Source organism: Lytechinus variegatus, chromosome 1 (genome assembly GCF_018143015.1).
Source record: "Lytechinus variegatus isolate NC3 chromosome 1, Lvar_3.0, whole genome shotgun sequence".
In the NCBI taxonomy this organism is placed as follows: domain Eukaryota; kingdom Metazoa; phylum Echinodermata; class Echinoidea; order Temnopleuroida; family Toxopneustidae; genus Lytechinus; species Lytechinus variegatus.
This window is the reverse complement of record NC_054740.1, coordinates 16149709-16163264: the sequence shown is the minus strand read 5'-3', so window position 1 is coordinate 16163264 and position 13556 is coordinate 16149709. Positions and strand designations below refer to the sequence as shown.

Here is a 13556-nt window from a genome sequence, read left to right as displayed (position 1 = left end):
TCGGCTCGCTCACTCCGCTCGCTCGTAATCATTTATGGAATTTCTGAAGTTTCTAGTCTCTTGATCAAGGCCATATCATGAGACTTACGAGCAGAAGGACATGTATCATCAACTAATATGTAATCATTACCAACAAGCTATTGAGAAGAATTGTATGTTTTGACGGAAAAACGCAAACATTTCGGCTCGCTCGCTCCGCTCGCTCGTAATTATTCATGACATTTCTCAAGTTTCTAGTGTTCTGATCAAGGCTATATCATGAGTGCTACGATCCGAAGGACATGTAGCATCGACTATGATACCAACAAACTATTGACAAAAAGGTTATGTTTTCAACGCAAAAACGAGAACATTTCTGCTCGCTCGCGGGTCATGACCGCACTGTTAATCCCCACTTAAATGTTATTGTCTTATTTGCAGCGCTGAAAAAAAAAGAAAAACAAATCATCACCTCCCCCCCCCCCCGCTCATCACTTTTAAGAGACTGGGCGGGAGATTAAAAAAAAATCAGCTCGAAACCCCCCCCCCTTTCAAAAATCCTGCGTACGCGCCTGGGTCCCCCCCCCCAAAAAAAAAGTTGATGACCTATTTTTTTTTATTTGGCTTGTCACAAAAATTTAGGTTGATAACCTTTTTTTTTTGGCTCGTCAAATTTTTACCTGTGTCCATCCAAAAATTTCAGGTGGACCTCCCCTATATTTTTTTGCTTCCGCCGTCAATGGGAGCAGGTGTGAAATTATCCTGAAGGCCCGAATGTCGATCCCGGCCGATCGAAGGTATACAATAAAACCCATTTTCATTTTTCTGAGAAAATGACTGATTTATTTTTTCTAATTTACTTTACATGGGAAGCTGCTCGCAAATAGAAAAAAATTACTTTATTATTTTTATTTTTTCTACTTTTTTTTACAATAAACGTTTGGTCTGGGTGAACTTCCTCCCGATCGTTGTGATTTGGCGGCGCGTACATGTACGTACGTACGTTCACTCGATCGACGGGCCTCGCCTCGCGCGCGCATATATATATATAGTACATAGCTATAGCTACATCAGCATCGAGGATCAACGTCGTGCGTGGAGCTAGCTAGGAGCAGAAGACCGGAGAACAGTCATCATTTTTTCCTTCTTGAAGCAGTCACCAACCCTCTAGGATAATCATGGATTTTATGGAAGGCATGGAGGAGCGTCTCAGTGATATTCGTGGAATTACGCTTAAGTCACTGCTTGAAAACCCAAGTTTTTTACAGCCTCCAACAGGCAATAACAACGGTGAGATTATATTCTTCACTTTTCGTTGTGTGTATAGTTTGTATGCGATGTAATGCATATGTAATGCATATGTATTGGGCGTGTAGCCCGTGTTGTGTACGACGTGCGGTTGTGTGTATTGTGGTGTAGTTGTCAACAAAATACTTCCCATAATTGACCAGCAGATTCAAACCATTTCTAATGTAAAAGATAAACAATTTATGATATTCAAATAGGTCATATTTAAATCATTAGTTTTCCATTACGTTAAGTGATGTAGAATGGTTCTAACTAAGCTAAACCATCCTTTTGGGGGTTTACTAAAACTGTAATTGTATTGGGTCAACCTACTTTCGCGATCGCGGTCCACTGCGTAGCATGGTACGGTGTGTGTACGGACATATACATCGATGTGTCGTATTGACATGCGCGGGAGCTCCCCATTCAAGAGTCACGTTTTTGGAAACGTGTTTGTTGTTTGTGCTCACCGACGACACAAGTCGATATTAGTACCTAGTTTATACTCGCAGTCGCACCGTACTGTGAGTGGTGGTACTATTGGTTCAGTAGATGATTGTTAGATTTAATGGATGGCCGACGGGATCGGGAGAATAGTTTGAAACCATGTTAACCATCAAAAATGAAATAAATGCAGAAATATGCCGAAAGAATAAGAAGAACTCGCGCTCCCATGTGTTATGTATATGGAACATATTTCAGAGGCTGACTTGACCAATTTAATTTGTTAGGCCTTTTATTAAAGTTGTCAAATGAAACACTTTCAGAAAAAAAAGTTTGATTTCAAATTGTCCTTTTTCTGCATCCATGCATATTCAGCACACTCTCTTTGAATAAATGGTCAAGGTCATATGATATGTCACCTTATCCTAAATATCAACCATTATGAGGGTACATGTAGGCCTACTAAACAAGTAAAAAAAAAGGTCTTCAAGCTCGTCAGGGGGGGGGAAATAGGTATTCAATTTCATCAGGGGGGGGCAGGGATATGTCTTTTGTATGGGTTGTGACTCGTCAGGGGGGGCAGACTGCCCCCTCTGCCTCATTTCAGGGGATACTTGCCAAGAGTATCTTTTTGTTTCCAATACTTGTTAACCCTTTGAACCCTGAATTATTAGGGGCGGCCGTGACTAGCCAGGCGGCTTCTAGAGAGTAAAATCATTTACTGACGTAAGGTTACTCTCAATGAAGCCAGGTATCCCTATCCATTCACGTGCGTGTAGGCCACCAAAACCTGAAACTTTCACCCTCAAGATTTCTACTTTCCTTCTAAAAGATCTAGCCCTAAATCATGTACATGGGATGCAACTTCATTTTTGACATTTCTGCGCCATCGATTTTATTTTCAAACACGAATTCATACAAAAAATGAGAAAAATATCATGACAAGACGGAAGAGACTTTCCCGATGTTTACGCCGCCATCTTGTTTCATATTGTTCTTCGCCAACGTTACCCGACGCACGCGTCTGTAACGTTGGTGAAGAACTGCTGACAGTGACTGAAATTATCGACAAAATATTCCTACATGTACTAGAAAGATGACATCATTTTAGAAGATCACCTGACATTTAGAATCCATGCTTTTGAAATCACATGGCCTATCGGGTATTTGCGTGTTTTCTGGCAGGCCAGTATTCCGGCCTATCGGGTTCAAAGAATTAAGGGTAGGGTTTCACATGCCAATACTTGTTAAGGGGTGCATTTTCAGAATTTGGAAATTACGTGTTTAGGGTGCTTTTCGAGACCCCATGGTCACGCATGGTATCCAATCGACAATGGAAGTGGCCCCCCCCCCCCCCCCCCAGATAGTTATTGTTCTCCATTCACTTTGTACAGAAATTTGATATTCATTTCCCTATTGAGATTGTGTACAATTAACCATGTGTATGTAATGATGTTCTATGACATAAAATCAGTTACATGAATTTTTATGAAAAAGTAAAATATGTTTTTGATTGAAACGTTTTCTGGTTTCAGATTTAAAGTTTGGAAATTATTGTATTTTTTTATATTGTGCTTGTAAACATACATATACATGTACAGTGTAGGCCTACATGTTTTTGATAATTTTTTTTTTTTGGTGGGGGGTCTTCAAAAATTAACTTGTTAATTTTTTTGTGGATGTGAACAAAATTGAACAATATTTTTCAATCTTGGGCATATTTTTAATGCGAGGACTTGAGTGTCCATCCAATCTAAACTACCTGTAATATAGATTACAATCTATGTGCTTTTTCTCATTAGAAAAAGATGGAAAGAAAGACAAAGAGGCAGGACTCCTTGGTTTGGATTATGCAGCAGAGGATGTGGCCTCTGCCTTCCTTGGCCCTGCCCTGTGGGAGAAGACACCCTATGACGACCTCAAGCTGGAGTACATGGACCTGGATGAATTCCTCTCAGAGAATGGAATTGCAGTCACAGAAGGAAAGAACAATAGCAATGAAAAAGCCCCAGAAAATGATGACTCTCAGTCTGGGTTTTTGTTGCCTGTTTCTGAGAAATCAACCACGGAGGAGAAATCTTTGTCTTTGAGAGCAGCCTTGAACATCCCATCACCTACTCCAAGCCCTCCACCAAGCAGTCCAGACTCGATCAGCCCAGAAGGTAAGGACCACTTTCTGTTCTTTTACTATTTTATGTTTTGAGGTATTTTTTTAAAACGTTCAGCATGTACAGAAATTCTCACCTTATTAAAGAAAAGTTGTACACATGTATGTATACTTGTTTGGGTTTTGTTTTACATAGTTTTTAGCAGTAGCTTTGCTCTCTAATTCAAAAGTGAAGATTTTGGAATTGTAAATTATGGTAGCAAAAATTAACCAAAATAAACCACTATAAAAATTTCAGTTTATGCAAATATGTAATTAATGTGTCAGCTGGCTCTCTTTTAGATCTTGGATATAACTGGTAAAATCCATTTGATCCTGAATGTCAGGAACGGCATACATGTACATTATTCAGAAAGAGGAAAAATTGTGATTCCATTTCCAGTGAGCTATTGTGTAGTTCTTATAGTTTTTCTGGTTTTGAATTGATCCAAGGCTATCCTACTGGCTATTGATTAGCCTCAATGGCCATGGATTCCAGTCTTGGATATGCATGTATTTGTTTCACTTGCCTTTTTAATATTTCCCATTTGATTTGCACAGTAATCTAAAAATATATCCTTTTGAAAAGTGGCCTTGCCCCCCAAAATATCAAACTTCAAGGCCTGTTCATATTTGAAAATTGGCATCTTTTTCATTAGATTTCATAAAACCTTATTTCAAGAATTCTGTATGATATTTTCAATGAAAAATCTAATAGGTTTGACAACCAGATAATGTGCAACTAATTTTACCAAGGTTTTTTTTTTATCTGTTGTACAATCATTTTTGTTCCAGTCGTCATCCCACCAGACATGAGTCCAGTTCGGGAGCCAAGTCCAGTGCACGTCAATGTACCATTTAAGCTGACAGAAACAGATGTTGCCCTTGCCACAGCTCCTGGCCAAGACACCTTTGATCCAAAGGATTGCAATTTTACCGAGGAGGAGCTCAAACCCCAGCCAATGATCAAGAAGTCGCGGAAGATCTACGTGCCTGATGAACAGAAGGATGATAAGTACTGGGAGAGGCGAAGGAAGAACAATATTGCCGCTAAGCGCTCACGAGATGCAAGGCGCATCAAAGAAAACCAGATTGTCATCCGAGCAGCTTATTTGGAGAAAGAAAATGGTGCCCTCAAGGATGATGTCCTCGAACTGAAGAAGGAAAATTCAACACTCAAGAAGATCATTGCGAGTTATGAAAAGCGTCTCAATGCTTCAAAGATGGACTAGCCCATAGTTTCATCCCAATAACTGTAAATTCATGAATGGTCAGTCATTCAATGTAAGGATGATAAAAACATACTTCAGTGTAATTACATCAGTTCACTCAGTCTTAGTTGGGATATTAAACCTTCTTCCTTCAGATTTTAGCTGGCAGCGATTATTTTGTTTTGAATCAATTTGTCCATGATGATGTGTTTTATTTGGACTTCATTTGCTTCCATTCAGTCCTTCGATACCTATTTCTAATCCTCATCGGGTAATTATTTTGCGAATGTGTTCAACCGATTGGAAGTAATTAGATATATATCAAATTTAAAACTGCCTTGGTATGATGAAACATATGAATTTATACAGACACTGTACAAATTTCACCTAGATAGTATCATTTTTAAAATGTTATTGTACATGTTCATTGTAACTTTAAATAAATTGCCCATGAATACAAAGATTTCATTCTTTGAGGGGAAAGTCATCTTTGAATAATCACATTTAAGCCCTTTTCCCAAAGATTAATGGTAATTATAAAAAAAATAGTGATTCTTAATTTCATTTCCTCTTTCATTCTTTCCCTTCTCTGCCATGGGCCCATGGTAAAAACTTTGAGCTTTATTACATACAGTGTAAATTGTGCCGTGAATGATTTAAAGAAGATCAACGATTTTCTTATTGATTGATTGATTGATGTACACATAGATCATGAAGTTTTATTATTTGAAATGTTTGAATGACTTTCAATTTGTTTAGCTTTTAGACTGCATACAGATACATACTTTGGTTTAGCTCTAAAATTTAGCATTACTCTTTTGCTGGTTAATTATTGTTCTGGATGGATGTTTATTTAATTACATTGCTGTTAAAGTAATGAATACTAAATATTAATGTCCTTTTCTTTCATCTGTACACATTTATTAGAGCTATGCATTTGATCAAGCTCAATCGCAATGTCAAAGTTGATGTAAACTGTTTCTTACTGGAGCATTGACTTGTTTTGAAGTTATTGCAGCTTTCAAAGATGGTTTACAGTATAATTTACTGTACATGTATAATACTAAGAGGCATCATTTTTACGGTTTGTTTAGACCGGGTATTGTTCATTCTGTGAAAGATCATCTGTACAGTATGTAATAAGTAGCTTAACCTGTCCTCTGGCTAAATGGAAATGTAGATGTTTCAGAACCAAGTCTCATATGAGAATTGGATCATCTGAGGTTGATTTATTCAAGCAAATTTTTATTTGTTTTATTTAAAAATTTTGCGTCTAACGAACAGATTTCTATGGCCCAAAGAGATTTTATTTGGGCAGATTCATTTGGATAATGGACATTCATGGAGGTTTGTGTACTTTATTCAAGATATATTTTCCTTGGCATTGCTTCAAGTTTTCGTTACTATCCTTGAAGCTGAAACAAGGTTGTTCATCAATGCAGTACATGTATTTATTTAACCGGCACATGCCAGCATAATTTCCTTACCCAATTAAAAAACTTCCTTTCCTGAATATAAGTACATGTAGTTGATTTGAGTTACAGACTGGAGGAGGCCGAGGAAAAACTGATATAAAATTTTAAATATCTCCTGAGGGTCATTCAATTTGTTAGAATTTGGAACTTCAAATATTGGCCTGTGATATGTGTATAGATAGTATTTTGGCAGTTTGCCAGTAAAATTGTGTTGGGCTCAGAAAGTCGCATGCCAATTTACACAAGTTTGCAAACAATATCACAAGAAGGATTGAATTTATTATCAGACTTTCTACAACACTGGTAAAGAAAATTCGAGCCAGACTAGTGTGTTTTCCCACTTCCATACAAAATTTGTCTAATTAGCCTGTGTTTAACTTTATCCCCAAAAATAAAAATGATTCTGTCCCATAACACTGGATATTGGTCATGCTCATTGTGTCATTTCACTAGTATCTAGTTACTATTGTGCATGGAGCAGTATCTATAATGTAAACATCCAACTAGAACGTTTTGTGATGTGCCACTTTGTGCTACCTCTTATTGTACTGATTTTTGGAACAGTATACCATGCACAACAAACCATTGATATCTAAAGTCTTGTTTACAAAGTGTAAATGGGTCTGATGAATAAAGGCTGGTAAAGGTTGGTGACATTTGAGGTACATGTAGGTAGCAGTTCAATGACCAAACTGCCAACTCTCTGATGCATGTTCATATCTCCATTCAAGTTTGTTTGTTTGGTTAAAACTCTGTGGCATCAATGAATAAAATATATTCTGAGCTCAATTATGGAATCAAGTATAAGTGCACTCACTCTTGGGGACATTCTAAATATTCTTGTTGGTTTTGTGCATGGCAGTACATGCATTGCAATGTTGCCATTAACAAATGAATGATTATTATTTGTGTGATTTCATTAATGATAACAAGATTGATACATGTGTGTCATGGTAAGGGGATGATTCTGAATATTTTCTTGCACTATTTTAAGTTTGTTTCACCCAATGTAAAGCCAAATGTTAATGTACATATATGATACACAAGTGATATGTGTGCACAAGTGTGTGAAATAATTTTGTGGCTGGAATCATACGACTGTTTTTGATGCACAGTATTGTTATCATGAAAACTTTAAATGTAAATTCTGTCGAGCCTTGTGCTGTGCAAACATGTTTATGTCTAACTAGTAATGCACATAATGAATTATAAACATGTATTTATGGTTGTATTGTTGCACAATTTTAGGCCAAAACAGTGCATTATGCTGGCTACATGAAGAGTGGATTGTGACATTTTTGGGAATGCCTAGTCACTTTTCAGGTTCGAAACCTCAATTCAGGGGCAACTTATTTCAGACCATAGCGAACACATTTTTTGTACAAAATGGTTTATTCTACATGATATACAACAAGCTTTGGTATCAATGCTACGTGACACGCCTTATGAATCTTCAAGTATTACTACAGAAGATATAACAAAGTAAACAAATTTGCATGGGAAAATGACATGTCTGTGTACCCCCAGCACTTCCTAGTTTATCACAGGTCACCAAGTCCACATGTATATGATTAATAATTAACAAGGCATTAGATATCTACATGTACATGTACTTTTCCATGTACACTTGGATCTACTAGGTAAATGGGTGACTTGGCCTGGGTTATTCAGGAAGCCAGGCAGAGTTATCAGAAGTAGGCCTGCCCTACACTCTCCTCATGCATGCTTACCATGTAAAGCCTTCTAGGACACACACAAAGTAAGCTTCTGTAAAGGTTCTTTGTATGGTTAATTGGCTATAATCTCAAGTCTGCCTATTGTTGAGCACTGAACTGAAAACCTTTTCAGGGTTCACAAATATGCAAAGTAACCACTGACAATGGTATGCCAATATAGTTGAAGCTCATTTTCATTGTTTTTTTTAATTCAGTTGAATTCATTTGCATTTATAGTATTCAATTACATGTATAATTGTTGCTAAAATGCAGATCACAATTTTAATGAATCTATGCATTAATTATGTAAACTGTTCACCACTACAAAAATGGAGAATGGTTATTCATTCTCCCATTACACAGTATGGAGATTCATTTTATTTTAATACAAGTCCTTTATCTACAGTGTAACATGTGGGGTAACATGTGACTATATGTATGCAAACTGAAAGCATGGATCTTGTAAACCAATTTGCCAATTAAAAACAGAGCTGCTTGTATTGCGTGTGCAATGTCTTCATTGCATTGATGTCAACCACACTTGAGAAATTTAAACAAACAAAAATTTCTCTTCATTTATAGTGTGGATTATGCACATTTTTTACCAGAAGTCTAGTTTTTTATTAGAAGATTGAGAATGGTTTCTAAGTTCAAAATAATGATGAATTATTTAAATTTTACTCATGTACATGTACTTAAAGAGAATAAAAAGAAAAGTAATTAATGGCTCATTGATCTACATGAAATAATGATTAATTATACCGTAATTGATCATCATGACAAATTATTTACAATTGGTAATAGATTATTGAGTTAAATATGCTCTATGAATGGTCTATACTAGTAAACCATAGTAATGTTTGCATGTAATTATTACATGACGCTTTCAATATGAATTTGGTCGGAAGTGTGATGAAGCTTGTTTTGCTTTTGGTCATCTGAGTGACTGGATTAGAAAAAGATGTTTAATAAAAGTGTACAAGTTTTATTCAATGGCTCACTAATGTGCCTGTTTGGAGTGAAAACACTTACACAAAAAAAAAACATAGGATACTCCTTTTAAAGTTAGGTACATGTAACCCATGTTCAATGTGGATGCATGCATGGGAAATCTTTCATGCCTATGAATGATAATGGCCTTCAGTCAGGAGTGACAATCATGTTTCGCATAGCCAACTAATGAGTTTAATATACTGTAGGCATATGATACTTTGTAATTTTTGTAAATGTATATTGGACATGCTGTTACTGTGATTGTGTTCAGACTCTGTGAGCTTGTTCAAACTTTGTCTATAGTTATTCTACAATTAAGTAATTGGATAAACTGCGCTGCACTCAATGTGGGTTAAACTGCATCAAATGGTAAAAAAAAAACATGTACATGCATTTTGATGTTGGGGAACATGTCATCACAGAGTTAAGTTTAATTGAAATGACTTCTAAATACGTTTTTTTTTTAAACATGAAAAAATAAATAGGGCTTTGTATATGGTAATGAGTCAAATTTGTCTCAGGTAATGTATATATTTTAAAGTGAACTTTATCAAACTAAAATATGTGTGTGTGTTAGTTCATAAAGACAGATATTGATAGAACTACATTCATAAGGTGTAACTTTTGAACTTCACAAATAATTTCACTTATTTTCATTATTTCAAGTTTCCTTAATTATTCTTAACCATTATTTACATTTGCTTTAACCAGTTTTTACTGCTTGATGAATTGACTTTTAATATCAAGGTGATCATACCCTTTTAAAACATTTTATAACATGATATCCCGCAAAAAAAAACATCTAGGTCTTTTTTTTTATGTTGTACAAATGCAAATTTTTAAAACTGCCCCATAAAACCCCTAGTGCAAAGTGACCTTTTTGCTTTTCTGGTGTGTTTGCATGTATTCATCTATATTTAGCAATTAATCACATGAATGTTCATCATTAACAATATATCATTTCATGGAAAGTGTTTTTTCCATAATCCATATTGAATTCTTTATCGAAACTCTGCTAGAATGCATAGCTTCCCAACCCCTGAATTTAAACAACCTACTTCTCAGCTGATATTGGCTAATTATCTTTTGTCTTGCTGGGGTTTTCTGTGTTTGAAAAGAAAAAAAAATGATCATGTCGCACAAACCAATTACCTTGTGTATTGTAATAGAGGAGTACTTGTAAATCTAATCCAGTTCTAGTTCTATCAATGACTGTATTCATTGTCATAACATGTATATTGTATATAATAAATGTAGCATATTATGATGTGAAGTTGAATTGATGTTTAGCCATAGAGATGGATACTCTTTTTTCCTGTCATGAGTGGTAATGGAACAAAGAAAACCTAGTCATTGGGTTATATGTGTATATACAGAGATGTATTTTGCTAAGCTTGACTATGATGTGGAAAGTATATATAAATATATTCATGTATATGGCACTACATGTATTTTCATGCTGTCCTTTTGTTAAGATATGTGTGTGTTCTTTGAATGGTGGAAGCTGTTGCTTGAATTTTGATTGAACAGAAGTTTATGTTAGATATTTAAAAAGAAAAGAAGTGATACTCTATGATGTTAGGTTAGGTAACTTCGAAATTCATCAACTTTTTATACTATTTTCAAACAATAGAGGATTCTTGGTAAAATCAATCAAGGATTGTGTATTTTTTATATTTTGAAGTCACATGTGATCAGCTTTTCCATATGTCATGTGATATGTCATGAGACACATTTCATGTACATTTCATGACTCGTTGGATAAATGAAACAACAATTTTGTTATATAATTATGACCAATAAGAGAGCTCCTCATGTCACATAATAAAAAATCTTTTCCTCTGTAATTCTTTGAAGGATTAGACTATTCAAACCATCTCCCAATAATGTTTTTAAATATATTTTTACCTATTCAGTCCTTAACTAAGGTCAATAGCTTGATATCTTTCTCAACTTTGATGGCAGAACTCATAACTTCTATTGACACAATCGAAGTCTTGAGTTTTAAGAAAACTCTTTTTTAATACCTCTAATTTGATCACTTTTTCAATTGGAGTTCGAGGGGTTGAGTATATTTACCACAAGACCTCTTTCTTTTATATCTTGTTTGATAATGGAGATGAGATTTCGCCCCCTCGTTGGTTTTGTGCCCAAATTGGAATGGGCACGATTTCAGTGCTCCGTTCTTTTCTCTCCCTCTCTCTCTCTTTCCATTCGACATCTGCTGCCCTTTTCTGATGGTCACAGCTGGTTGGGTTAGCAGTGCAATGTTCAGGTTTCAAGGTGATATTATTTGCTCCCGGATGAAAAGAAAGAAATGAAAATTATTTTTTTTAGCAGTTCAACTAATTTATGCTAGGTCAGCATAGTATGATAGCCCCTCCACTGACCGGGTTCCCGTTACACAAAGGTTAACGGTTGATCGTACACGTATTTTTATGATTAATTATGCACTGTAGTCAATACTAATCAATCGCAAAAAATATCCAAGACGTTCGCTAAAGCTTTGTGAAACGAGCCCCTGATCTATAACTGCTCTTCATATATAAAGAAAACACTCGAACTGGTGTAGTCACCATTGTATTTCTATCAAACAAATATGCTGCAACATTACATAACAGAAAACTACCTGGAGAAAACCCTTGACATCAAACAGTATTTTTTTTAATCTATAGGTCACCTGAATCTCCACGTGAAATTGAACTGATTACAGAAAACCCCGAACAAACAATATGCATGATGGGGTGTATCCAGGGGTGTGCCACTGTTGAGTGCTTGCATTATGTGAGGGGCGCGCGCGTTTCAATACATTTCGACAATTTCTAGTCTCCTAGCTGAATGCTTGAGCAATAAAATTTTCTTGTTTGTCAATGATAAAGTTATAGTGGATAGTCATGTGAAAAACCGATAACCCCCCCCCAAAAAAAAAAAAGAGTATATGGATGAATTAAAGGTGATATAGTCGGGACGTTGTGTAATGAGTACTGGGCTCAGAAATGTCGTATGGCACGCGACATTTTCACCTCTTCTTCACCTATGGACCGCCCATCCATGGATTTTTGTTGGTTGTCTTTTTTTTTACACGACCCAGTAGTACTTTATTACCTCAAAAAAAAATTGAAGTTTCTCATTTGTTTTGACAGCGGAATAAAAAAATGTTGTAAAATGGCCGATTTTTTAAGCATGGAATCGCCCTCTACAGGAGTTCTATACAAGATAATTCTGACGAATTGGGCGCGATCCGGGGGCGCGATAGTGACCCCCCCCCCCCTTCCCCCACTGCCTCTCGGAAAGAAATCCCGTAAACATATATATTTTTCAAAACCGTTTCATTTATCGAATTTCTATGAAATGTGATAAAATTTACATTTTTTGCCTAATCTGTATTTTTTAGCAGAATATTATCAATAAGTTAATATCATTTTTTTAGGGCTCGTTCGCTTCGGCGGCTCCTGGGTGACAGGGGGGGGGCAAGATGACGTAAAGCTGACGTCATATTTTTGAAATAATTTGATAAGAAGGGGTATTAAGAAATAAACGACCCTTTTACAGTCGACCTTTTCCTTCTTCCTTCACTGTAAAAACTGGTGTTAAAACTGACAATATTGGTGTTAATAGAGGACCACACCCTGAGGTGTTAAAATTACACCCTAGAGATTGAACATAACACCAAAGAGTGTAAATGGGCGATTCCACACTAGAACTTCAAAAATATCATAAATGTCAACATGCTTTTAAAAAGTGATAAGTAGTGTAATATTTTACTATGATACCTAAATTTTATGAAAATTATGAGTTTTAACCGAAAGTGAAGACAGATATAGTTTTAATTGGGGGGAACAATGGAATTTTAAATTTTCAATAATTTTGCTCATTGAATAGTCAAGTACAAACACCGCCTGAAACAATTATTTGCAAAGCAAGAGAAGATTGAAAATATTGCAGGTCAATAGAATAATATATCATTGATGGTTCCAAATAATATCTACAACATTTTCATGATCCATAATAGGGGCAGCCCTGATTTTTCCGAACCTATTTTTGGCAATGTCCCGTACGACACATGACAATGCAAAAGTTTTTCCTACAATTTTATTTTTGATGATGCAATTTCATAAAATCAGTTTCTCTTTGTTTGACTCATGGGTGATCGATTTATCCCATAAGGATTTAATTACTGCCCTTCATTTTTCAATTATTGTCCTATTAAAAGTTGTCCCGTACGACACACGCTGTGTCGTACGGGACATGTCCCGTACGACACACAATATAATAATGCATTTAATTGCAGGATTTGGATTCAGAA

At 35.8% G+C, this 13556-nt stretch overlaps 1 protein-coding gene across 1 annotated transcript; it reads left to right on the top strand.

The window, feature by feature from the left end:
- The first annotated feature begins 1036 nt into the window (after nt 1–1036).
- Nucleotides 1037–10692, top strand: LOC121407260 (thyrotroph embryonic factor-like). The gene is made up of 3 exons (XM_041598240.1): nt 1037–1269; nt 3513–3872; nt 4652–10692. Exons 1-3 carry the CDS (start codon nt 1158–1160, stop codon nt 5086–5088), a joined length of 909 nt encoding a protein of 302 aa, XP_041454174.1. The 5' UTR covers nt 1037–1157; the 3' UTR covers nt 5089–10692.
- Nucleotides 10693–13556: the final 2864 nt, after the last annotated feature.